Here is a 27,967-nt window from a genome sequence, read left to right as displayed (position 1 = left end):
CCTTCTGTGGTCAAGCCCAGCATAGCTCCCCGGCTCGGCCTGGTCAGCTTGAGCTGTATTTTGTTCGCGTGCCCCTGGCCTAGTGCATGGTGCAAAGTGGGGCCAGGAGGACCCCCCGGGCTGGGGCCCCTGCCTCGCCCCCTCCGCCCCTCCCGAGTCCCGGTTGCGGCGCTTCCTGGGCGGATGGTTTGGACTTGCTGCAGCAGCTGCGGTTCTGCTGTGTCATGCAAGAAGGAGGCGGCGGCGGCGGCCGGAGCTGGAGTGGGAGGAGGGGAGGAACCTGATCCTCCGGTAGCGAAGGGCTGGAGGCAAACACCGAGCTCCCCCAGAGCCGCCCGGGAGCAGGGAGGGCTCCGCTACCCCGCTACCCCGAGGGGCCCTCCCCGCGGGGCCGAGGGTAAGTCGGGCGGCGCAGGTGGTCGCCTCGGGAAGGGAGCGCGCAGTGGGGTTAGGTGGGGCGGCGGGAGCATCTGGAGGCAGCTCGGCCCAACTGAAGGAGCCCAGTGTTTAGCTGAAAGGGACCCAGGCCATAATAAGGATGGCCAGCCCAGCGCAGCAATAATACTCTTGGAATAACGCCCCTCGGTTGACCCAGGCTACACAGAGGGTGGAGTTGTGCATCCCGAACTCAGGGCTGAGCTGGAGGCAATGATTCAGGGTTGGAGAAACATCCCGTCAGCCCTGGCGCTTTAGGGTCCAGCTGAGTAGCAAAAGCCAACATACCCCATGGATTCCTCTAGCCTTGCTGCGCTTTCTGGGTTGTCTTGTTGAAAACTGGGGAAGGGGATGGGAAACCTGCCCAACCTCACTTTAGCCACGAAAATAATGCTCTTGGCCAATGGCCCTGGACAAACAACCTCTGGTGCAATTAAACAATCAATAGGAAAAGAGCTTCACTCCCCTCACCACCCTCCTTCCCCAGGCTCCTTCGACCAGGGTAATTCATTGGGTTTAAAGGAGAAAGAAAATGTGTTACATTCCTCCCACCCAGCCCCCCTCCCCATCAGCCTCTTCATCACGCAAACTGCAAACAGCACACCCCTGGCTCACCCCACCTTCAGAACTGAGCTTGTGAGAGAGGTTGCAATACTGCTCCATGGTGCAGGAGGAGACAGCCTTAAAAGCTGAAGGATTTCATCTCCGCTGCCCTTTACCCCTAGGGGATTCAGAAACCTAGCACTGACAGCAGTGAAATGTAGGACCAGGCGGGGCACAGAGGAACCTTACTTCTTTCTCCTGAATACAATTCTCAGGACAACTATTTTATTATTATAATTACTAGTATTCCTTTCCATTTCATTTCTAGAAATTTCAGAAAGCACTTTCTCTGAAACATTTTTGTTTTTTTAATGTCAGTCATACATTTAGAAGTAAAGGGTTGACGGGATTAACTGAAAGGCTAATGACTGTCTCAAAAGCACATGCGGTTGCTAGGGAACTCCAGCTCATCCCGCTCTCTAATCACCAGCGTGTTAGGTGGAAATCAAACTGCTCAGGGTGTTATTAAAATGAATGGCATTTGGTTAAAGACTTTCTTGCTATGTTGTAGCATCCTGGATTATTATCGATTGCCTCACACCCACATATCTTGTTTTCCTAATTTGATTTCTGTATTTGCGTCACTGCCAGGGACACTCAGACTAGACCAGTCAGGTTCACTTCCTGTTTCTCAGAACTGGTTTATATTTGGTCGCAAAGCACTAGCTGGTGAAACATTATCAAACTGGTCCTCTTGGAAAGAAACCTCTGCTTTCCGTTGAAAACACATTATCCAAATTAAGTGCTAATTCCCGTGGAAAACGTCATCATTTGAGGAATAAGGTAGATTGCCAGTCTACTTTATTAGTCATTTGAGAAAATCATTCTTGAAATGTAAAGCCTAGAAAATCCATCATCTTTATTTCTTTTACCCAGAATCTTCAGTCCTCTGCATTGGAACTAAAACAACTCAGAGAACAGATTTAAATATGATATTTCTAAAATGAAGCACAAAAAAATACACATGGAAGCTGGGGAAATCATTCTGACTAAATAAGGCATAGAACTGAATGGAATCCAGGCCCCAGGAAGGACAAATAAGTTAGGGTTAGCTCTGTGGCACTCACAGAACAAAGTGTGATTATAGGACTGCACTACCAATAGGAAACCTCATCGCTTTGTGTACTGATCACCTCTTTTACCAATTCCCCTATGTCCCCGGAAAAGATAACCTTGTTTTGGGGGTGGGTTTCCCCCCAGTTCCTTCCTCTTTATAACAAGGCTGTCGCAAAGGCAATATCATAAACACAGGACTATGCAAATACCTGGGTTCTGGTGCGATAGATTTATTTTGAAAGCCCCTTGAAAAAGTTTTATGTGGCATTGAGAAAAGATCCCCCACTCAAAGCTGAGAAACTTACTCCCACTTCTACAAACTAGATGAACTTGGGCTAGCCTCTCTAGGTCTTTCAGTGTCGGCTTCCTCATGGCAGCATAACCAAGAGTGCTAGACTTCAGACCTCTAAGTTTCTTCGCATTTAGAAAATTCTTTGAACTCACTATATAATTTCAATTTTAGCTGCATTTTGCAATGTTAAATTTTAGCACTGAATTTTTAATATCTATCCATAGAGACACTGGGGTAAATGATTATAGGAATGATTTCCTGCTGATCCATCAGGCTTCAGTGTCAGTTGCCAGACAAATAGAAGGTACCTTGCTCCTGAGGTATTTACTCTCTCCTTGCCTGGTCGTGTTGTGGAAGCAACAGGGTAAGAAGTACAAAGCATAGAAAAAGGCCTTTTCATTATTTTAGGAGTAGTGAAGCCAGAGTACTTTGAGGAGTCAAGTGGTGGAATGACAGAGGAAGGGCTATCTAAGAAATAACTAGCTAAATCCTCATGGAACTTTTTGCCTATATTTTAATTTGTGAGAGGCAAAAACATAGGTAGCTCAAATTTTAGAATTTTCAGATCTAAGATATAAAGAAATGGCATGAAGAAATGTGAGATTTGTGGCGGAAAGAAAAGTCCTGACTTTGAAACCAACTCGGCTACTTTATCTATTCATTATTGAGTGCCTGCTGTGTGTCAGGCACTGGGATGGGCCTTGGGAACACAAAGATGAATAAGACCACAGTCCCTGCCCTGCAGGAGCTTATAGTATAATGAGGAGGCAGATGAGTTTGAGGGGAGATGGCATCTTCAGGGGGGCCCATAGGAAGGTATCCAAGCTCAAAAGATGAATCTTGAAAGGAGTACTGAAGGATGAGTGGAAGTGCGCTGACAACTGGGCAAGTCAGAGGGAAGGTGTTCCAGACAAAGAAAGTGCTCGTATATAAAGACCTTGAAGTGAAAAGGTGTGCCCAAAGAGTTGAAGGCAAAGGACAGTGCCCAGCAGGTTAAGGGTTCTCTATGAACACGTTGTACCAATGCATGGCAGAAGTCCTGAAGGATGCATCCAGAAAGATCAGCACGGTTTTGTAATGTGAAAGATTTTGTTTGTCTTCCTAGAACATTTGACCTTATCCTGAGGCCAATGGAAAGCCATTAATTAATTTTAAGGAGCATAGTGAAGTGATCCCATGTCCATTTTAAGAAGAGCACTCCAGTTTGCAGAATTTATTAGTAACACTGTGAGCAGGGAGACTAGTTAGGAGGTTATTTTAGCACTAAGGGAAAAAAAAAGATGGTCATCTAAGCTAAGGCAGCAAGAATGAAGATGGAAAGAAGCAAAAGATTCAATAAATATTCTAGGCATAGAATCAGGGGAATTTGTTGATTATATCTGCAGGATTAAAGAATAGGGAGAGATTTATGGCTTAGGCAAATGGGAGAGTAGTGGTATCATTCATCAAGCTGGGGACCTTATGAGGAAAAGCAGGCTGAGGAAGGAAGGTAATTAATTTTAAACATGTTGCATTTGAAGTGTCCATGGGATGTCAAAGTGAAGCTGTCTACTACATAATTGAACAGATTGGTCTAGAACTCAGGAGAGAGATCTATGGGGGAGTCACCAGAATAACTATAGTTCATGGAAGTAGATGAAATCACCAAAACAGAAAGGATAGTGAAAGAAAATAAGAGGACCTGCTATGGAACCCTATGAAAATGCCAAGATTTAAAAGTGTAGGAAAGAGCTGGGCATGGTGAGGCACACACCTGTAATCCCAGTTCCCTGGGAGGCTGAGGCAGGAGGATAGCAAGTTTGAGGTCAACCTGGGCAACTTAGGGAGACTGTGTCTGGAATAAAATAAAACAGGCTGGGGATGTAGCTCAGTGGTTAAGTACTTGTCTAACATGTGCCAGAGAGCTAGGACCAGGAACAAGGGGAGCTTCAGAAGCCAAGGAAGGAAATACCAACACTATTAAATGCTAGAGAGGGTCAAGACAAATGAAGACTGAAAGAGTCTTGGATTTAGCATAAGGAGGTCATTGGTGTGTTTGGCAAGAAGTATATTGGTTAAGGGGGGATAGTAACCCGATTGCTGTGGGTTGAGGAATGGATGAGAGCAGAGGAAGTAGCGAGAGGAAGTTCTCACAGATAAGAAGGACAAAAGGGCAAGTAGGGAAGGAAAATAAAGATATTGGAGAGAGAGCTTTTAAACCTCATAGTCTGTGACGTTCATGCTATCTAGGGGAAAAAGGGAAATAATATGGAATTCCAGAATCTTTTAGCCTTCAAATTACCTGGTTTCATCATTCACCAATTGCTCAAGCTAGACAACGAGTAGATTTTTTTTGTTGTTTTATTTTTCTCTTTTCCTCAGTTTTCATGTCCAGTCCATGAGGAATTCAGGTCAACTTATCTGCAAAGCATTTCTGTCTCTACTGCGCCCACCCTGATGCAGACCACCATTATCTCCCTTTGGTGCTCCTGTAACAGCTTTCTAAATGGTTTTCCTGCTTCTACCCTTGTCCCCATTCTTCACAGCACAGCTAGAGACATAAATCATTCATCATAAAACATAAATCAGATCATTTCGCTTCTCTTCTTAGTATCCTTCTGTATCTTCTGATTGCACCTGAAATAAAGTCCAGACTCCTGGCCTGGCTTGCATGGCCTCTGAGACCACCTCTGCAACCTCATCCCCCACCACTCTCCCTGAGTCCAGTCACACAGCCTTTTTTCTATCCCTCACACACACTGAATTTGCTCTTATTTCAAAGGACTTACTCTTCCTGGAATATCCTTTGGGTCCTTCTGATCTTTGTTTACATTTTACCTACTCAGAGTGGCCCTTGCTGGCCACTTCTGCCTGAAGTACCCTTCTCCATCCACCTTTCCAACCATCCAATGCTTTTTTTTTTTTTTTCCTCACAAAAATAGGACTTTATTGCTGAAACTTTATTACCATTTGTTTTTATTAATTAAGGTTGAGGATTCCTTTAAAATATAAGCCCCATGAGGATTCCTGACACAGAGTAGGTACTTAAAATGTCCACTAAATGTTTGTAGAAGGAAAGAAAGAGAACATATCAATAGAAATTAAAATTATCAAGAAACAGTCTGGTGTGTTGAGGGGTGGCCAGTGACAATGAATTTCTAGGCTTTTAAGATTTCAGAAGAGAAAGTCACTAGCTGTGTGACCCTGGACGTTCATGTTCTCTGAACTTCACTTTATGGTGAGTAATAGTACAGGCCTCACTAAGCTGTTAGGAAAATGAGATGAAGCAATGTGGGTGAACAATATGGTGGTCTCGTCAAGCCATTTCAGGAAGTCACAGATCGATTCATAAGCTCCATGTTTGGACTCCTCGAAGTGGAGTTACCCATTGATAATGGTAATTACCCATTGATAATGGAGTTACCCATTGATAATGGATAATGGTGGTCTGCATCAGGGTGGGCGCAGTAGAGACAGAAATGCTTTGCAGATAAGTTGACCTGAATTCCTCATGGACTGGACATAAAAACTGAGGAAAAGAGAAAAATTAAAAAAAAAATAAAAAAAAAATCTACTTGTTGTCATTATTGGAATTAAAAATGGAAAAATTGTAACTTTTTAAAAATACCGGGATATCTGATGGGAAATTAAATTAGATCAAAGCATTCCCATCAACTAATAGAAAACTACTAAAAATTCTGGAATTGGGTCAAGGGTATGATAAACAGATTTCAGTCAGGAAAATTCAGAATGATCTGAAAAATATGTAAAAACACCCACCTTTCCACATATAAATAAATAAACAAAATAATGGTCCATCCACAACTAAAAAAATATTTTTAAAAAAAACCTTTTCTCATAACCATAGTTTTGCACACACGACTGCATTGAAACATATTTTTTATATATTAGGTTGACAAAAATCCTAACATTTAATAACATACTTGGCTGACCAGCCTGAGAGGCGGGCACATTCTTATATAGTCAGTAGAGGAGAAGTTGGTACAACCTCTGTGGAGGGCAACCTGGAAATATTTATCATAGTTTCAAATGCATAGCCTTGGACTTAGCTATTCTACTTTTATGTATTTATCCAATAAATAGGCTCATACATATTTTGAAGGATGACTCTTCTAGAACCTTCAGAAAAGCATTATTTATAATCACTGAAAACAGCCATCAATAGAGAAGCAGTTAAATAAATGATAGTAGAGCTATACAAGTGAAAGGTACGCAGCTCTTAAAATTTGTGAGGCAGTTCAAGGTATATTGATGTGAAAATATCTTCACAACACATTACCAGGTAAAAAAGTTAAAAACAACATGTGTAGTTGGCTAACATTGTCTATCTTTTTGAAAGAAATTTTATACATTTTGGTCAGAAACACATTAACTGTGGGAGGGTCAAATATAGCAGGGCAGGAGCAGTTGTAGAAAGACTGGTTGGAAGGGCACTTCAGTGATTTGTGTGAGAGATGGTTACCCAGATAAAGGCAGTGGCATGCATAGGAACAAATGATCAGCGCCAAACAACTGTTTCAAAGAACTTAATGACTGATTGGGGATGGTGAATGAGGGGGAAGGAGATACTGTTATGGTGGACTTAAGAATTCTTCCAGGATGGACACATGAGCAGAAGTGTCTGTTAGCAAGATGGGGAGTCCTGGGTCAATCACAGAATTGCAGGAGAAAATCAAAAGTTTTGTCTAAGTGGAGATGTCCACTGCAGACTTGTAGATATGGTTCTAGAGCTCAGAAGAGTTACTGGATGTGTGAATTTGGGAGAAGATTGCCTAGGGAGGGCAGATAGAATCAAAAGAAAAGTGGCACCAGGACTAAGCCCTGATCATGAATAGCAAAGAAAGATCTGGCACTGGAGACCAAAAACCAGAAACCCAAGAAATAAAACTAGGAGACGTCAGGCCGCAGAAGCCAAGTGTTAAGGTGGATCAACTTGTTATACACTGATGAAGGTCAAGAAGGAGCATCACAACTTATTTCTGTTACAAACTCCAAGCTTCCAGAGCTTATTTTTGTATTCCTTATATGCTTTGCCCTATACATCACACACGATAGATGATCAGTAAATTTTTGTTAATTTTTGGAAAGAAATAGATACTCAGAGAGAAAGGTAGACATACATTAAGACTAGAGTTTGGGCTGGGGATATAAGTTGGTTGGTAGAGTGCTTGCCTGGCAAGCACAAAGGCCCTGAGTTCAGTCCCTAGCACCAGCAAAAAAAAAAAAAAAAAAAACCAGATTCCCTTGAAGTTTACCACAGACTAAACTTGATCTTAGGCAATAGGGAATCCTGCACACTTTGTTTGCTCCAAAGCTGGCACCAGATAGGACATTCACAGTACCATGTTGTTGCCTTCCAAGAATATTTTGATGGGTAGTACCTGTGCCTGGTCAATCTGAGTCATTTTTTATCTTTATTTAGGTCCTGGGTGATGACAAAAGAGCTATTTGCTTTCCCTCGTCTATCTGATTTCATCACACCACCCTGAATCAGTTGATGGAATCTGGGAAATCCATTTCTCTGCCCTAAGTTCTGTAAGAACCTCTTACAGAAGCCACCAGCTTCTCAGTCTGTTATGTCTCTGCATAAAGGTGTTGGGCTGCTGTCAGCAGAAGCTGTAGAGAATATCACAGAGAAAAAGGTTGACTTGGTTGTGAGAACATGAAAATCTACAACAAAGTATCCTTGAATTAGAAATTTTAGAAGCTAAAATAATAGATGTACTTTAAGTGATACTAAAAATGCTTTGACATCCTGTGTTATTTAGTTAGACCAGAGGACAGCAAACTTTTTCTATGAAGGGCCAGACAGGAAGTATTTTAGACTTTCCTGGCCATGCAGTCTTTCTCAATTACTCCATTCCGCCACTGTAGTGACAAAGTAGCCATAGTAATACGTAAATGGGAGAGCCAGTTGTGTTCCAGTAAAACTTTATTGATGTACACTGAAGAATGAATTTCACATAATTTCCCCATGCTATGAAGTTGTTTTTTTTTTTTTTCCCCAACCATTTTAAAAATGTGAAAACTATCCTTAGCTCACAGGCCACACAAAAACAGGGCATGAGTTGGATTTGACCTGTGGGCAGTATTTTGGCAACCTGTGGTATAGATAAACATGAAGATGATATCGTGAGAATGATACTCAGATTCAAACTTCTAAAGAAAATAACTTGTTGTGTGTGTATATATGTATATATCTGTCTTTATTTTAAACTCTCAAATTTACTTGAACATAGAAACATTTATCTACATCTGACTTAATCTGGTAATAAAGTACATCTCTTTAGTTCAGTATTCATTGAATGCCTTGCTCCTTCCCTTCCTGGTAATGTACATGTTCATGGTACGGCCTTGCACCAAAAAACAACATTTTGGTCAACAATACACTGCATACACAATGGTGGTCCTATCAGATACTAACAGAACTAAAAAATTCCTGTCACCTAGTGATGTTGTAGACATTAGAGCATGGATGTCGGTGTAAACAGACATACTATACTGCCAGTCACATACAAATAATACAGCACATGCAATTATCAAGTACCAATACTTGATAATGATAAATAATTACATTACCAGTTTATGTATTTATTATACTATACTATTATTTTCAAGCATATTCCTTTACTTATTAAAAAATTACAGTAAAATTACACTAGCATCAGTCTCATACATCTTTTTCCTCATGCTTGATTTAGTCTTTTTTCTTTTGTCTATCATGGCCCTAGAAGCAACAGGATAGTTTACCTACCTGTGTGCATATACGCAAGCACGTATACACCTGTGTGTCTACACACACACATGCATATGCCATTTAGCCTAGATGTATGTACACTCTGGATGTTTGCAAAACAACAAAATTACCTAAGGACACATTTCTCAGAATGTGTTTCTATCATTAAGCAACTCATGATTTCATATAGAACAAAGTGAAGAATTCTTACTAGTTGGCTTTATAAATAGCCAAATCCAGAGAGAGCAGAGTGATGCAGTTAATCACATTTTGAACTACATTAATTCATTCAGTGTTTTAGTCGGCTTTTTGACTGCTCTGACTAAAAGGATCTGACCAGCACAACCATAGAGGAGGAAAAGTTTATCTGAGGGCTCATGGTTTCAGAGGTCTTAGTCCACAGAAGGCCATTCCTCAAGGCTCGAGGTGAGGCTGAACATCATGGTGGGAGAGGGTGGGAGAGGGTGGCAGAGAGAAGCAGCTCATATCATGGTGATCAGGAAGCAGAGAGACACTCCACTCACCAGGAACAAATATCTACCCAAAGCCACACCCTAATTCCCACCTCCTCCAACCACACCCTACCACTTCAGTTACTACTCAGTTAATCCTCACCGAGGATTAATTCACTGATTGGGTTAAGATCCTCACTACCCAATCATTTCTCCTCTGAACCTTCTTGCAATGTCTCACACTTGAGCTTTTGGGGGACACCTCACATCCAAATCTTAACATTCAGTGTGTATTAATGATCTACTTCTTGCATAGGGCAATTCAGAGTAATGTGGAGTTTAAGAGGTTAGGTCCCTGAGAGGTAAGTAGGTAGATAGACAACCTAGTGGCTTATAAATTTATTGAGAATGGTTTGGGCATGTCACTGCTAAGTTTAAATCTGAGCTCTTTTGTATCCCAGCTGTGTGAACTTGGGCTGATTATATAAACCATATAAGCTTCAGTTTCCTCTTTTTAAAATGAGGGTAACAATAACTACCTCTGAAGGAGATTGTGGGAATTAAATAAGGTAACATGTAAATTAGCCATCATGGTACCTGGGACATGATCAGCAATCCATAAATCCTAGCTATTGTTGTTTTATAGCAATATGAGGATATATCACTTGTTCACACAGAAAACACAATGAGAGGTGGGGCAGCGTGACCTTCTCAGTAATGAAGTCATGGATACATATGGAAACCCACAAACCTGAGGTTTGACACCTGGTAGAAAACATTTGGGTGAAAATAATAGCAGAAGTGACATTGTCCCAGGATAAAGGCACCAAGCCAATTGACTTCCCTAGCAACCAGCAGCTGGATTATTTTAAGAAGCTCCACCTACAGGTCTGACTCCCCAGCCTGCCAACACTGAAGGCCAGTTCTATTTTTTTTTTTTTAATATTGTTTTTAGTTGTTGATAGACCTTTATTTTATTTACATGTGGTGTTGAGAATTGAACCCAGTGCCTCACACATGGTAGGCAAGCGCTCTACCACTGAGTCACAACCCTAGCCCTGAAAGGTCAGTTCTAACTAGGAGAAAAGCATCAAGGATAAGAGCTCCTACCACCTTGCTTCCTTCCTGTCACGTCAGCTGTGAGACTTGGACACCTTTAGGTCCCTCCTACTATGTTTTCCACCCATGTTTGCCCAATTCTGGACTTAACATGACTCACACTCCATTTTGGCCGTTGTGCCTTGCATCCCATCTCTCCTGACATGTGGAGCCCTGTCCTGGTCCCTAGCTTGCTTTTACCATGACTCTGATGTCGTGTTTAGCTCAGCTCTGACCAGTCCTCTTCCCCAGGGGACTGTATTCTATTACCCACATGCTTGCAGTGATCGCTTTAAACCATGGGACACAGGTCCCTTACCCTTCATGGATAACCTGCCACTGGAGTAAGTCTGGACTGCTTGGTATTAATAGCTTTCTGAATTTTACCTTGGTATGGGACACCAGATCTTGCACAGCCTGGCTTCCCTAATCCAGGCCAGCTTCCGTATTCACAGCCCAGCCCTGGGAGTACCCCTACCCTAGTCTTGACTCACACCCTTTCTCCATCAGCCATGTTGTCAACTCGTCCTAGCGTGCCTTGTGATCCTGTTAGCATCAATAATGCTTTCCAAGTAAAAATGACAAAATTATTGGCATGGGAGGGTAGGGGAGAACATTAATTGATCTGCCATCATCAACTGACAATATTGTTCTGCTGGAAAGTGAACATCAAATAAAGTTGGCAATATTTAAATTTAAACTAATTGCTTATTGAAAAAGTACAATTCTATGCCTGATTCTAACCAGCTAAAAAGAATGTGTTAGCAAAGCAGAAGTGACAATCAACTTAAAGTAAGTAACCACAGCACCCTTGAAACTGTAATAGCCAGAAAAGGCAACTACATTCACTAACCTGATGTGAAGTCTGAGATCATGTGGACATGAGATTGCCTGGGCGGGACATGGGAAGTAAAGCTCAAGAGGAGAAAGATGACTTGAAATATATATTCTTGTAAAATCAGTGATTTCAAGGAAAAAAAAAAAAAAAACATCAAAATGATTGCTGAAGAAGTGTTCTAATAAGCTGGTCAGTTTTCAGGGATGGATGTTTTCTTTTGTTTTGTTTGTGGTACTGGGCTGAGCTACATCTCCAGTGCTTTTTATTTTGAGACAGGGTCTTCCTAAATTGCTGAGGCTGGCCTGGAATTTGTGATTCTCCTGCCTCAGCCTCCAATTTGCTGGGAGTACAGGTGTGCACCCCCATGCTCAACATTGGAGGAGAGATGAACTGTAGTCCTACCCTTACTGCAGGAAGGTTCTATTCAAGACCCCCAGTGGCTGCCCAAAACCACACAGAGTACCAAATCCATGTAAGCTTTTTTTTTTCCTACACATAACATACACCTCTGATAAAGTTTAATTTATAATTTAAGACAGTAAGAAATGAATACCAATAATTAAAATAGAGTAATTATGATAATGTATTATAAGAACGGTAAGAAAGGTGATTTAAAACTTATGAATTGTTTATTTCTGGAATCTTCTGTGTAACATTTTCAGAGCATGGTTGACTAAAGGTAACTGAAACTGCAGAAAGTAAAACCTCAGATAAGAGGAAACTACTCTATAAGAAGGGCTCCGACCCGTGAGAATAATGCCCAAAGGGTTCATGTCCAGAGGCAGCTAGAGTCTGGGAATAGTATTGAAGACAATGAATAGTTTTCTTGTTTGATTTTGCTTACATTTATATTAAAGAATAATAATGAAGAAAGGCTAGTGCTACTGAAAAGGGCAGACTGACTGATGTGAATAGTTAACTGAAAAATAGAACTGTTCAACTGTAGCATTCCCTAGATTCTAAGGTACAGGTTCTTTATCTCACATTTTTAATATTTCTAAAATCAGAATGTATCTTCAATAGGTACATTTAATGTGGCAATGTTTTTTGGAAGAGCTGAAAACAGTTAATAAATTGTGGTGCATCCTACCATAAGTTGGTCTTAGAATGCAGAAAATTTGGAATTTTATTCTTTTACCTCTGCCAGTATTAATTGCACTCAGCAGATAAGGGGTCCACTTTGTGTCCTGAAAGTGACAGTGCTGTCAGTGGTCACCGAAAGGTAAGAAAGTATCAGGAAGGAGTTTGGACGCCATGTTGGAAAGTGTGTTCCCCCATGGAGGGTACAGAGGATCACATGAGCACTAGTGAAGAATACGAATGGCAAGTACTAGAGACAGAACAGAGCCCTGAAAGTCAAATGGGGTTCGAAAACTTCTAAGGACAGGGAGACCACTTCCATCCCTTGGAAGCCAAGTTGCTGAACGTGTGTCACAGTGGGTATGGGTGGAGACGGAATATATGTTGAAAAGGCCAAGGTGGTTAAGATGCAGAAAAGGATAAGCTTTTAGGAAGATATTCAGGATAGTGTCTAAGATGGGGTCAGACAGACAATGGCTTCCCCTGGGCAGGACATTTTGAACTGTGCCTGGTACATAGTACCACTATGTCCTGCCTCTTCAGAACCAATAGGTGATTGACTTAAAACCCTGGGGTTCCAGTCTCCAACTCCCTCAGCTTTGACTGACCTCAGAGAAGCCTCCTCTGAGAAGGTATTTAGAGGTCTGGGAACACAAAACAGGGGAAGATATTGCAAAGTAATTGAGACTTGGGTAAATAAATAAATTAATAGATTGATAGATAGATAGATAGGACAAGAAACAATCCAAATAACTAAAGAACAAGGTAGCCAGAAACCAGAGACTTGGCCAGAATAAATCCAGGGGAGAGTTGAAGCTGTTGTCTATTTGCATCACATCTTGTGACGCCCATGTGAAAGAAGAAATTCAGAGAACCCATAGATCAGTTGACCATGAAGGAAATTGTTCCAACCACATATGATCAGACCTTTAGAAACTGGGCTGTGTCCAGGTGGGCCATATGCAGCTTAACCATAAAGAGAAGGGATCATGTCTTTTCATGATCTTAGCTCTAGTGTCTGTTAGTATGAATAATGAGTGAGAAGACAAATGAGTTTTTGAATGCTAAGGCTGGGGTTGTAGCTCAGTGGTAGAGCACTTGCCTAGCATGTGTGAGGCACTGGTTTCAATTCTCAGCACCACACATAAATAAGTAAATAAAGATCCATTGACAACTAATATATATATATATATATATATAAGTTTTTTTTTTTTTTTTTTAAACAGTGATAAAGATACTTAAAGATAGAACCTTAGTTGCCCTCTCACTTGCATTCCATCTTTCCCAGCTGCCCTTCCCTTCCAAGTTCTGGGAAAGCCGATTCCACCTTCATCTCCAGGGGGCGGGGCACGTGGACCAGGTTAAGCCAAGCAGTGAAGAGTATCCCTTTGGACTCAATGACTTACTCAAGTATGGGCATGTGACCTAAGTCACTTCCACCAAAGAGAATGTCAGGGCTCTTTTGCTGGGAGTGCTAGACCATAGATGCTTCCTTCCAGAAGTGAATGCACAAACAAGTAACCCTGAAAATTCTTGGCATCAACAAGTTGAGATTGGAGTTGTCACCAGGGGCTAAAGCAAAGAAATGAAGTGAGAACTATCAGGTCCTGTCCACGTTGTGGAGACCCCTGGCCAAACCTGGCCGGCAGTCTCCGAACTTTTCACTTGGGGAGCGAGTAAATTCTATTTGCTGTTTAGGACACTTCAAGATTTAGAGTTTCTGTTTCTTGAAACAGAACCATCCTCTCTGGATCAAAAGGATAGTTCGGACACAGTTAAGATTTTTCAGATGAAGAGTTCGAAGCGGAGAATGACCCATACAAGAAAAGTGACATGTGTTGAAGAGAGAAGTACCACAGGCAGTGCTTGACCCACAGGTGGTAAAGGCCTTCATGAACAAAACATTAAGCTTGATGGTTTCTAAAGAAAAAAAAAAAAGTTGATATATCTGATTACTTAGAACTTTCAAATTTATGTAGATAAAACAGCATCACAAAATTAAAAGGCAAATAACATATTCTAGAATTTTATAGATAGACATAGCTATGACAAAGGGTAGTGGCCTTAACATAAAAAGAAATCTTCCACAATTATAAGAAAAAGGCAACACTGCAAAAAAAAAAACGAGTAAAGAGGCCAGACATGGGAATCCCAGCAACTGGGAGGCTGAAGCAGGAGGATCTAGATTTCGATTTGGAGGCCAACCTGGCAATTTAGTGAGACTCTGTCTCAAAATTAAAAATGAAAAGGACTGGGATGTAGTCAGCAGTAGAGATTTCTCCTGGGTTCAATCCCCAGGACAGATGGAAGGAAGGAAGGAGGGAGGGAGGAAGGGAGGGAGGGAGGGAGGGAGGGAGGAAGGAAGAAACGAAGGAAGGCAGGAAGGAAGGAAGGAAGGAAGGAAGGAAGGAAGGAAGGAACGAAATGAAAGGACAAAAAAGAAAAAAAAAGGAATTCAAATGGTCAATGAAAAGTAAAAAGATTCTGTGTCATTGGTACTTAAAGAAAATACAAATTACAGTAAAATCCTGAACTGGGGGTGTGACTCAGAGATAGAGCACATGGTTAGCATGTGTGAGGCCCTGGGTTCACCAGCACTGCCAAAAAAAAAAAAAAAAAAAAAAAAAAAAAAAAAAAAAAAGCCAGATGCCTTTGAGCCTTGCAAATGGCCAAGAACATTAATAAAATGATATCTTGCATGGACAAAGATTTAGGGAAATAATTGTACTCCTACTGTATTAGAAGTCTGAACTGATATAAGCATTCTACAGAGCAATTTGTCACTGGATATTAAAAAACCTTAACATATTCAAACCATTTAACCCAGCAATTTCATTGTTAAGACATTATCCAGAGAAAATGATTGGAGATGCTCACAAAATTTAATGTAGAAGAACATTTAGTGTCAACATTTTTTTTTTTAATTAGTTGTACTGCGGATGGAATCCAGAGTCTCACATGTGCCATGCAAGGGGCTCTACTTCTGAGTAGCATACCAGCCTTCTAAAACTTATTCATTATATTATATTATATTATATTATATTATATTATATTATATTATATTATATTATATTATTATTATTATTATTTTTGTGGTATTAGAGATTGAACCTGGGGCACTCTACCACTAAACTACATCCCAGCCCTTTTTATTTTTTTACTTTATAAATTTTGAAACCTAATCTCACTAAATTGCCAAGTTTTACCTTGAACTGACAATCTTCCTACTTCAGCCTTTCAAGTTGCTGGAATTAGCCTGGCTAGTGCAGCATTCTTTTTAACATTGAATATTTGGACATGTAAGTGTCAAAAAAGAATTATTGCATACATCTTGGTATATTCCTATGATGAAATGAATGTATGCAGCAAAAAGTAGGTTTGGGAAAATCTCATGGCATCAGAAAATGTTGGTCATTTATTTTAAATGTATTTTCTCAGGAAAAAAGATTAGTAAAATATTAACAGTGGTTATATCTTGGTAGTGGACTCAAATTGACATTATTTTCTTCTTCATGACTTCTGTATATTCCAAATCTACCTCAGTAGTCATACATATTCTTATGGTCAGTATAAAGAAAAAATTTAAGGGGCTGCGGTTGTAACTCAGTGGTACAGTACTTGCCTAATCCCCCAGTACTCCAAAAAGAAAAATAATAGGGAAAAAGGCAGAAAGAAAGAAAGAAAGAAAGAAAGAAAGAAAGAAAGAAAGAAAGAAAGAAAGAAGAAAATTTTAAAATGAAATGGGATACCAAGGTGAATGATGGCAGTGTAAATTTAAATAAAATTTAAATTTAGATAAAATTCAAATTTAAATGAGATTCAAATCTTCAGATCCATATAAACTACATCTAGGGATACAAAAACTACTTCCAGATATGATCATAGACATGTTGTGAAGAATCACTGAGGAGGGAAGTACCATATGCCTGAGGTTAAGCAACTATGCCAGTTTTTCAAAGGGGAAAAGTGAATCCTAGACACTGGTACACTTTTGTTGCTTGGGAAAAGAATACTGGTATAAGTAAGAGCCAGCGTGGGTTCGCTTAAGTTCAATGCTTGCAAACTATCCTCATTTCCTTATCTCCATATGCTTTAAGTCATGAGGTCCTCATTCCAGACCTCCGGAGTAGGGATCATTATGATTCCATTATGCAAAAGCAGAGGTCAGAGATGTTAAGTGATTTGCCCAAAATCCTAAAGCTGGTTTGTTTGGGGTTTTTTGTTTTGTAGATAAGGTTGTTCCTATGTCCAAAGATTAGAGGCATATTTGTCATACCTGACATTGTAGAGATTTTCCAGGGACCCTGGTGGACAATATAATGGGACGATAGTATGCGGTATATTTAGTAGGTGAAGTGATTACATACAAAAGTGGATTCATAGGACTTGTTTTACTTGGAGGTTTCTCACTGGTAATAATAACACCACTCACTGATACTTATCGTATGTTCTCACTGGTAATAATAACACCACTCACTGATACTTATCGTATGCAAGATTCTGTGCAGAGGTGCTTTCCATCATCATCTCAGTTACTCTTCCCCAACATCTGAGAAGCAGGTCCTGAGATCCCCATTTTACAAATGAGAGACCAAAGCTCAGAATGGTTCATGAATTCACCTCTGAGTATGTAAGTAGTATGTAGAGTAGCTGGGATCCAGTCACAGAAAATCTGGGTTCAGAACCCATTTGCTTAACTATTATGCCTAAGTATTTTCTTCTGATCCTTGTCTTCCATTATGCTCAACATTTTATTTTATTTCAATTTATTTATTTATCAATTTATTTTACCAAGCATTGAACCCAGGCACTTATCCACTAAGCCATATCTCCAGTCCTTTTTATTTTTTACTTTGAGACAGCGTCTCACCAAGTTGCTTAGGGCCTAGCTAAATTGCTGAGGCTGGCTTTGAACTTACTAGCCTCCTGCCTTGTCCTCCGTTGTCGCTGGGATTACAGATGTGTACCACGGTGCTTGGCTTTTCTTTTTATTAAAAGAAAGTTTTATTAATATTGAGTAGCAACTCAAAAGGCATACATCTGCTAAGAATACAAAGCTGAAGGAATCCAAGGGAAGCAAGAAAACCAAAGTGTATTGAGCACTCAGTGTAGATATTCTACTCTCCTTGTTTCAGCCTCAGAATCACTGTGTAATGTGGACAGGATTAGCCCTCTTTTCACTGTTAAACTAAATCGAGACTCGGGGAGATCACATGACACATTGAAAGTCACTGAGCTACCTAACAAAAACAAAATTTGAATATAGACCTGCCTGACTCCTAAGCCCTTGTTCTTTTTACTACTGGCTAATAAAAAGCAAACGTAAAAACATAGTGAGAAAAAAATGTAAAAATCCTGCAATTGACTTTAAAAGTGTAAGATTTGGGAGACCTAGCTTGTCAAACTTTTGAGTTCAAAAGATCTCAGGATTTGAGTTGATTGTGAAGGACCTGGAGGCAGCAGTATGACTTCAGGACACTTACACAATCTCAGGTGGTGGGACCACAGGGACCTTGTCCTGGGCAAGGGAAAGGATGCTCCTACTGGTTTGTACACTGCTTTTCCAGAGGAGGACAATTGCAATTAACTTTGAGTGCACCTTTTTTTGGTACCAGAGATTGAACCCAGAGGTGCATAACTACTGAGTCACATCCCCAGCCCTTTATAATGTTTTATTTAGTTGTTCGGGCCCCGCTAAGTTACTGAGGCTGACTTTGAACTTGAGATCCTCCTCCCTCAGCCTCCCAAGCTGCTGGGATCACAGGTGTGCGCCACCATGCCCAACACCATACCCAACTGAGCGCAACCCTTTAAAAGAGATCATCTATGGATACCCGAAGGGAAGCAGCCAGCCGATAATAAAATACCAACCTACCTACAAACACACACGTGGGTAAAGACTTGGATTGTTTTGCAAAACAGAAACAAGTGGGAAAGCCCCAAGGTGGGCAGGGGAGGGGAATCTTCAGTCAGCGGAAGGATGGCTGTGTGGAAGAAACTCTTGTCGCATCATCTATAGCTCCAGAGGACAGACAGCTGTGGTCAGAAGAAGGCAAATTTAGGCCGATAAATGAAAAGCCAAAATATGACTGCACCTGGCCTGTCTTTCTGAGCACGGCAATGCCTGGCCTGCTACTTTAGACAAAGCAGGTGCTCAGCGAATATAGGTTGAACCGAACAGAATGCTTTGCTGTGCAAACACTCGAGAGGTTGTCTTGTGGACAGAAGCTAGATGGCCAGCCACCTGCTATAACTAAAACTCCCATCCCTACATCTGGCGCTGCTCTACCTTCTTCCACCACTACCTGGTTCTCCCCCAGCCACACTTCAAAAGGAGGCTTCACTAGGTCCCTTGCAGACCAACTTCTAATGCTCCAGACAGAACTTCCTTGTACCTTCATCTTGGCCCAAAGAGAGCTGTTCATCAATGCCTCTTGGAAGGTCGCTTCTCCCTCTACTGATAGACCTCACTCTGCCCTGCCACCTCTCTGGGCGGTCATTTCCAGTCCCAGTCCCACCCCCACCCCACTCCTTCTCTTCTGACAGTTGTCCACGTGCTCTCATTCTGGGCTCATTGTTTTCCCCAGGACACCCTACCCTATCCATTCTGAAGGCTTATCTCAATCTGTGCATTCAGTCCAACCTCTCTCCTCATCACAGACATGCCATTCATTCACACTGGACACTCTGCAGTCACTTCAAACTTACAATGTTACTAATATCCCCTCCGCACCTGGTAACTGCACTTTCACCTAATCGATCAGTGCTGTTTCTAACCCTCCCCCCAAATCTGTCACTTCTTTTCTTTTCTTTTCTTTTCTTTTCTTTTCTTTTCTTTTCTTTTCTTTTCTTTTCTTTTGTAGTACATGGGCTGCTCTACCACTGGGCTACATCACTAGCTCCCCCCCACCAAAACACACACTCTTTTTTTAAAAAAAAATATTTTGAGACAGGGTCTTGATACGCTGTCCAGGCCGGTTCAAACTTGCAATCCTCCTGCCTTGGCCTCAAGTAGCTGGGATTATGGGTGCAAGTCCCTTCACCTGGCTAGTAGCTACTTTTCACTCCACGATTGCTATGGGGACTCGGACCTTAATCCCTTCCTTATAGACTATTGCAGTGGGTTTGTAATTGACCTTCCTGGCTTCGTTCTCTCCTTAACCTAGCTCAGCCTTCATCTTGCCGCCAAAGTTATTTTTATTTTTGAAACATGAACAATCACGTCTCTCCCTTCTTTAAGGACCATAGTAATTACTCATTGTCTTCTGCGTAAAGTCCATATTTCTTAGCTGTAAATCAAAGTTCTTGAAATATACCTAGAACCGACCTCACTGATTATTTCCAACCTGCACCAGACTCCTACCTGTTCTCTGAACATTTTTCCTTTTCCTGCCTTTGTGCCTTTTCTTATCCTATTCCCCTTGTGGGGGGCGGGGCACCTCTTTTCTCCTTGGCCAACTTATCTCTCCTCCTTCAGGGCCCAGCCCAAACTTGAGCACCTCTGGGGAAAGAAACCCTCTTGGGCTTCCAAGCCAGGAGGTCAGGGGATAGGTCAGGGTGAGAGAGATGGTATTGTCTGTTATTTTTGTGGTGCTAGGGATGAAACCCATGGTCTTACGCACCCTTTGCAAACTCTACCCTTCGCTATCTCCCCAGCCTCTGAGGTGTGGTATTTAAAGCAATGGACTGATGTGCAGTTACAGAGGTACAAGTCCAAGGTGATGTCCAACATTCAGAGATCAGAAAGAGCCCAGCAAGAGACTAAGAACAATAAGGAAGGAGGACAGCCAGTGTCAATAAGAAGGGAAAGATGATCTGTGCTAAGAGGCTGCTGAGGGGGTGAGATGCAGGCTGAAAATGGACCATTGGAATTGACATCATGGAAGTCACTGAGACTTCATAGCTGTGTTTTTCGTGGAGTAACAGGAGCAGAAGGCTGATGGGGTTGGCTTTAAGAGAGAGATGAGGAACTAGCTGCCTGCTGAATGGGTGAAGGTTGGATAAATGAAGAACTAATGTCTTAGAGAGGATTCCATGAATTAGGAACTAAAATCAATGGATTATTTTGAACTCATAAAATAGCTGAAAAATTCCCAAGTAGAAACAGGGGTGTGATTTCAGGGTCAAAGTTTCTCATAAGTGAAAAGAGAATGCGGAATAGGACTACTGAGGCAGTAGATTAGCCATGGAGTGTCTGAATGAGTTCTGTTATGCTTGTTTTTTTTTTTTTTTTTTTTTTTTTTTGTCCTTCTGGCCCCAGTTCATACAGGCCTTCATGCCTGCCTTCTTGGACAGAAAGATGAGGTCCCAGGAAAGAACTGTCACTACAGGGACTTGGTGTAGAATTTTCAGAGGCCATTTTCGTATACCTCTTGGTATTGCTAATAAGAAACTTATCAGGCTGGCTCTGTCCTTTTGGAGACTGGGCAGCACCAAGCAGAACAGCCTGGAAGAGGCGAAGAGGAAAAACCTGACCCATCCCACCACATTTTGGGGGGTGTTTGTTTGGGTATTAGGGATTAAACCCAGGGGCACTTTACCACTGAGTATTATTTTAAGACAGGGTCTCGTAAATTGATCTGAAACTTGTGATCCTCCTGCTCCAGCTTCCCAAATCACTGGGATGTCTGGGGATAAATCTCAGTTGACAGAGTGCTTGCCTAGCATGCACAGGCCCTAGGTTCAATTCCTAGCACCACTGAAAAAATTAAAAAAAAATAAAAAAAGAAATCCCTGGGGTTACAGGTGTGCACCACCACACCCACTTGTATTTTGAAGTATTTCTACATGAAAAATTTTTATAGTCAAAGTATAATGGAAATAAGCTAAGAGACCACCTAGATTTGATGAATAAGTTGGCTGTTTCTGTTAGTTCCTGGAGTATAATAGTAATAAAATATGGAGAATACAAACCTTGGGGAGACCAGAGAAGCCTTGACTGTGTGCTTTTCCTGACACAGTATTCCTCAAATAGGGAGTACAGATCCATACAGAAAGGGTTTTTAGGGCTGGGGTCGTGGCTCAATAGTAGAGCACTTGCCTAGCATGGGTGAGGTACTGAGTTTGATTCTCAGCACCATATAAAAACAAATAAATAAAATAAAAAAGTTAAATTATTTTCAAAAAAGTGTCTTTACTTACATGACTGCAGGCATTTCCCTTTAGAGAATCATTTCCAAGAATCTCCAGGCCTGAGATGGGAAGCAGGACCAGTCATAGAACACCTGAAGAAGACTCTATCATACAGCACCTGTGTTTCTCCAGATGCATAGCATGATCTTATTTGTGTCTTTGCACATGCTGTTTCCTACACCCGGAACACCCAGATCCTCTTCCAGGAGTGCTCAGCTCTAGGACCACCTCTATCTGAGGCTTTTCTACCCATGCATATCAAGCCAGATCTTCCCTCTGCGCTCCCCAAACACTTCTTAGGTTTATCTCTATCTCCACACCTTCCACTACGTTCAATCTGGCTCTTTACTGGACTGTGCATTTCTTGAAGTCTTTGATTTTGTCTTATCCCTATTTTTATCCTGAACATCTAGAAGAGTGCCTGACATCTAAACTAGTACATTTTGGGCAGAAGATGTTTGTCAAAAGGACGCTGAATGTGTGAGAGTGTGAATGAATGAAGTGAATAAATACATGAAAAGATTAGAAAAACGTTACCCTCTGCATTGAAGTTCATGCAAGAACAAGAGTGTCAATGCTTCTATGTACGTGCCAAATCTGTATATGTAATGGTGCTTTCCAGATTGACTTGAGGCGACAAGATCATTGCAACATAACACTGGCGGACAGGGAATGACACAGGGATTGGCTTGTGCGCACGGGATGAGAACCAGGCGGAGGAGGAGCAGAGTTGGCGGCAGGAGTTGAGGGGTTAGGTGGAGATTTGTGAGAGCAGTTGGGGCTCTCCCAGGAGTGTGTTGGTCCTTGTCATTTCTTCTTAAGCATGAGATTTTTCATTTTCAAATGTAAAGGTGAGATACACCTTTAATGAACAGGTTTCTCCGAAACATGGTTTCATTGTCAATAAAAAAATTGCAATAAACCAGCAATGACACCTCTAAAGTGGAAGTTACACTGAACCCCTCATTTCATACCCACCTCCTGGGTTTCTTTCATGCCTAATTTGTAAAATGATAATAGCCCTTGCTAGTATCTACATTAGAAAAGCGTAGTTGCTCTAAATGAGGTAGTCCTGAATGGGTAGGGTGTCTTCTTTGAAAGACGAGCATTACACACAAATGAGGTATTATTATTTAGTTTTTCCTTTAGTGAAAATTAGATGAAAATCCGCTTTAAGCCATATCTAGCGGGTAAATGATTATTGACTTCAATGAGACCAAAAAACAAAACCTGCAGCTGAAAGCTCCGTTAGCCTGTCTGCACTCTAATCAAAAATGTTGGTCCAATGCGTGCTGTTTACTACTGTTCTTCCTCTCTTCTCTGCTCCAATCACAAGCTGAAGACAATCACGCCTTTCGGTTTCCTCACAGTGTGTACTTTGGAGAGAACCTGGACATCCTGGAAGGACCACAATTTAGAAACAAATTTCCACTCATCAAGTCACTAGCTAGTTTTCTTGTGCACTCAGGGACTAAATCTGCTGTGGGGCCTGTTCCTCCCCCAGGAAAGCTGTTCCTACCACCTTTTCAGGTTGGTTACCACCAGAGCCCGTGTGCCTTCCACCAACAGCTCCCAGGCCAGAGCTTTCCTCTCTCCTCGGAATACAGGATCATGATGGCAGGAGAGGGGGGCTGTGGAAATAAAATAAAATTGGGGTATTGTTGTGAAGGTCAGAACCTTCATATCAGGAAGACCTGAGAACGACCCGGGGCCCCCGAAGCATGCAGGGTGGTGATGTGGACAGGTGAACAGCACAATCACATCAGGCCTCTGAGCTTCACTTCCTTTCTGGTTTGCTGCTCTCGTACTGCCCCCTGGACTCCCGCCTTGTCCAAAGCCCTTCTAGTGTCCATCCATGACGTCTTGGCTCACCTTCACTCTCCCGGACCAACCTTCAGCATGGCTTGCTGTTCTGGTCATCTGTTTTCCACCTGACCCATTTATTTTGGCGTCTGGATTTTACTCTCAGAGAGACTCCCTGCTTGCATAGCTGCCTGGCCAGCTGTGGGGCCAGCTGCCTGTTCCTGACTCCAAGGTGACCAGGCTCCTCTCCTTTCCCCTGACTGCTCCCATTACATGAGCCATGACAATAGGTGAGAGATAATGACAGTGTGAGAACTGCGTCTGACCAGATTTGTCCCTCTGTAGGTCATGTTGTTGGTGGACTGCTCGGAGGGGTCAGTGTACCTTCTTGCATCTCAGCAGGTCTTGGCCCAGGAAGAGCTAGGAGGAGAACATAAAACATAGACTTGGCTTGCTTTACAGTTCTAGCCAAGTCTGTGGCCGGTGGTTGGACCACTGTCCAACACACAGGCCATGTCTCCCCAGAGAATGGCCACAGTAGTCAGCTGAGCTACTGTAAATAAAAATCCTTTAAAATGGGCCTTCCTGAGGGCTCAATTTCCCTCCCTTGAGAAGAAGGTCTAGGGATCATGTCTTCCTCCATTGAAGGCAAACTTCAAAGTGCCTGAATTCTTTGGTTCTGTGTCCTCCTCAACTCACTGTGACCTGACTTCTGGCCTCGGCTGCCCAGATCCTTGCCAAACTGATCAAATGTCTCCTGGGTGCCCCTGTGGGAGCGTCTCAGTGTTTCTTACTTGATCGCTTGACAGACCCCCACCCTCGCCTACTACTTGAAATGTGCTTCCTCTCATCCTCCGGGATAAGCTCTGCTTCTTGTCGCCCTCCTGTCTCTGGCTGCACCTCTACCTCTGTCCCTCAAGGATCCTTTCTCTGCCTGAGCTGTGAGCTTCACTGTTCCTCGGGGTTCTCTCCTGGGTCTTTTTCTCTTCACCAACACACCTTCCCAGGGTGTCGCCTACATCACTGTGGATCCTGTTGTTGTGCTGTTGAGTTCCAAACCTGTATCTTCTGGCTTCTGGATCCAGCTGGCTTTCTGCCACTTTGTGACTGTTCACCTGGCATCAGAAACACACACATCAGGGCTGAATGGGTCACCTGCTCCCCGCATGCAGTTCATCTCATTTTCATGATTTCCTCTGTCTTAGTAAATGACATCACTATCCACCTTGCTGCCCAAGCCCAAAATCCAATCTTCAGTCTCAACTTCACCCTCTTTGAAATGTCAACATGTAATCAAATCACATATTCCAGCAGAGCCTACCTCCTCCATAACATGGCTTGTACATTTCTGTATAATGCAGTCCTTTTTACCTTTCCAGTCTCATCCCTAACCACTCTGCCTGATGCTCTGCCTCACCTACATGAACTGTATTCAGGACTGGTACTCGGCATGCAGATTCGATTCTGTTATTTCTACAGCATGTGTAGTGCCTGTACCTGAAATGAACTTGTCATCTCTGTAGGATTAACTACTTCTGCTTAGAAGCCACTGACTTCCCATTTCCCATCCTTTTCTCTGCTTAACACACATTAGAGCTGACTTTCCTCTCTACTGTGAGCTTCCTGTAAGCAGTGACCATGTTTACCCTATTCCAGCACCAACAAAGTATATGGTACAAAATAGATGAATGACTATAAATACCAAAGGTATCATTGTGAGGATATAAGATGAATTTCCAACCAAAGGGCACAACTAGTATTTTACTAAACAAAAATTTATCAAGTCCCTTAATAACAGAGAGATTTAAAGATTAAAAATATTTAGAAGAGCCGGGGACACCTGTAATCCCAGTGACTTGGGAGGTAAGGCAGGAGGATCACAAATTTGAGGCCAGCCTCAGCAACTTAGCAAGGTACTAAGTAAGTTGGTGAGAACTTGTCTTAAAATAAAAAAATAAAAAGGACTGGGATGTGACTCAGTGATTAAGCACCACTGGGTTCAATCCCCTGTGTGTGTGTATGTGTGTGTGTGTGTGTGTGTGTGTGTGTGTGTGTGTGTGTGTATAATTTAGAATAATATATCAACATTTAAATCATGAGCAGAGAGGCAGATTTCCAATCTGTCACTATGGGCTTCTTTTCCAGAATTCAATGTCCAGACTCTCTGAGCCGTGCTTTGGGGTCACCTAAGCACCCATCCTCCTGACTCCTCGCAGGCTATTGGACTTGTAACTCACTCCATTCTTGAGAACATGGGAATTGGAATAAGGTAAGTGGTAGCTTTTCAGCATTTTCTCTTATTTTGCTTCCAACCATGTCCTGTGCCTGTTTAGCAATACTCTCAGGAGGCTTCACCAGGAAATGTGTCTGGCTTCCAGGAAACTCTAGTTGTCCTTAAGATGTTGACTATCCTACGTGGAAAGAGAGATGTGAAGTCTCTCTAAGGAATCGTGTCCTTTCAAATTTTCTTTTTTGTTTCATGACTAATTAAATTCTTTATCGTTGCTCTATTGATTTTTGTTCTAATATAACTCCATATAGAGAAAGGGGATTTTGAGAAATCGGAAAGACTTGCTGCCCACTTTGGAAGACATTTGGGGTCAGATGCACACCAGGAATGCTGGACCTGAGCATTCTGCTTTAGCCGCACAGCCTGTAGACAGTCCCCCACCTCCACCCCTCTGTCAAACTTCTCTGGTCTCTTATTTGCTTTCATTTTCATAACATTGAATACAACTTACATATCTTCTTATTTTTCATTGTTTAGCTCCCCTTCTAGAATGTAAGCCTCATGAGGGCAGAGATTTTGTTTTGTTTAGCACTATATGCTGAGCACTTGAAACACTCAATAAATATTTGCTGATTGAATGAATTACTTTATTTATTTATTTATTTATTTATTTATTTATTTATTTATTTATTTATTTATTGAGATGGCATCTCACTGATGCTCAGGCTGGTCCCAACCTTCAGATCCTCCCTCCCATGTAGCTGGAACTGCAGGTGTCCACTACCATGCCAGGCCTGAATGACGCCTTTTAAAAGTGTCTTGTTTTTAAGAGTCTGATGGCAGACCCAGGTTTCTAGATCCAGTGCAGGTCTTGCTTGCAACCATGTGCCCCTTAACACCTTTATTGATGACTAAACTGATGACATTGATGGGCGTACTGAACAAAATTACAGATGACACACGACAGTCAAGATTCCCTCCCCCTAACTCCTGACAAATGTAATAATGACTCATATCTAACAATCTAAAGCTAATGGATACAGATATAAAGTGCTCAAAGATCACAGAATTCAATTGTACAAGTACAGGGTGGGCGTGGGGTAGCTGACAACTGCACATGTCCCCTGTTGATTGGGAGTGAATGATGAGTCAACATGGTGTGGTGTCGCTCCCAAAAAACCCCCAATCTTTTGGGTTAATAAAAATGGAGTGTTCAAGAGGGAACTAGTTCTCTAGTACTCTCTGGTGATCAGACCACATTTGCTCTGTTTTATGAATGCTGGGCTTCAGACGGAGATATTGAAAATCAGAAGATTATTCAAGAAGAGCAAAAAGGTTCTGAAGGATCCGGTAAACAGTGTTATTCAGAAATAAGAAGAGGATCTGAGTTTATGTGTGGCATGTGAGCGGGGAGTGAGAACTGGCCGTACATAGCTGCCTTCTGAGGTTCCAGGGGCTGTCCTACACTGGACACATTTGATTTCTTCTGGGTAACCCCAAATGACAGATGGAGGACCAGTGAGTGGGAGATGTAAGAATGCATATTGCAACCCCTTAGAATTTACCAGCAACTCAAATGGACAAATGCAGGATGTAGTAAATTCCTGACCCTATCTAGAAGTTGGGTAACCAGGCCACAATTGCTGGATAAATTTGCAATGGAAGTTCAAACTCTGGGGTGAGGGAGTGGGAAGAGTGGGGCTAGTCATCATAGTGAGCACATTTTCTATACTGTTTATGTGGCAAGCACCATTGTAAGTGATTCCTGGGAATTCTAACTTATCAATCCTATTAGCTCCATTTTACAGATGAGAAAGGTAAGGCACAGAGGGATTAAGCAATTTTCCTAAGGTCTTACATGTTGGTGCAAACCAGATCCGGGATTTGAACCCAGGCAGTCAGATCCCCAACCTTAATTATTATTCTATAAAGATCTTTCTTCTGGAAACCCATTCTTTCCTATAGTCCAATCCAATACAGTCATGAAATCAAGGAGTTTATTATCTCAAAGAGTAGATGACTCTACAATAAAGTAGTTTCCTTCTACATTTAGCATGTAGGGACTAAATTCATCTGGATATTTGCCACTTGTGGCCCACTAGACGGAACTTAGATTAAGACCTGGCAGATAGCAGGTGCTCAATAATTATTCAGTGAAAAGAATAAACAAATGCAAACACATAAGACTGGCAGAATCTCAGTATAGTCTACC

At 41.9% G+C, this 27,967-nt stretch overlaps 1 protein-coding gene across 3 annotated transcripts in view; it reads left to right on the top strand.

The window, feature by feature from the left end:
* Window positions 1-254: 254 nt before the first annotated feature.
* MKLN1 (muskelin 1) overlaps window positions 255-27,967 on the top strand; it is a 322,083-nt gene continuing 294,370 nt past the window's right edge. The window contains exons 1-2 of one of the 3 annotated variants that reach the window (XM_079150174.1): window positions 255-397; window positions 25,671-25,794. In XM_079150174.1, the coding sequence (XP_079006300.1) occupies window positions 25,778-25,794 (17 nt within the window). In that variant the 5' untranslated portion in view covers window positions 255-397; window positions 25,671-25,777. Of the gene's footprint in view, window positions 398-25,669; window positions 25,795-27,967 lie in introns of those variants that run through there. The other 2 variants (XM_079150175.1, XM_079150170.1) reach the window with 2 other exon arrangements.

The sequence above is a fragment of the Sciurus vulgaris genome (genome assembly GCF_902686455.1).
Source record: "Sciurus vulgaris genome assembly, chromosome: 8".
NCBI lineage: Eukaryota > Metazoa > Chordata > Mammalia > Rodentia > Sciuridae > Sciurus > Sciurus vulgaris.
Note: the sequence above shows the minus strand (reverse complement) of the source record. Positions and strands in the feature narration are given on the sequence as shown.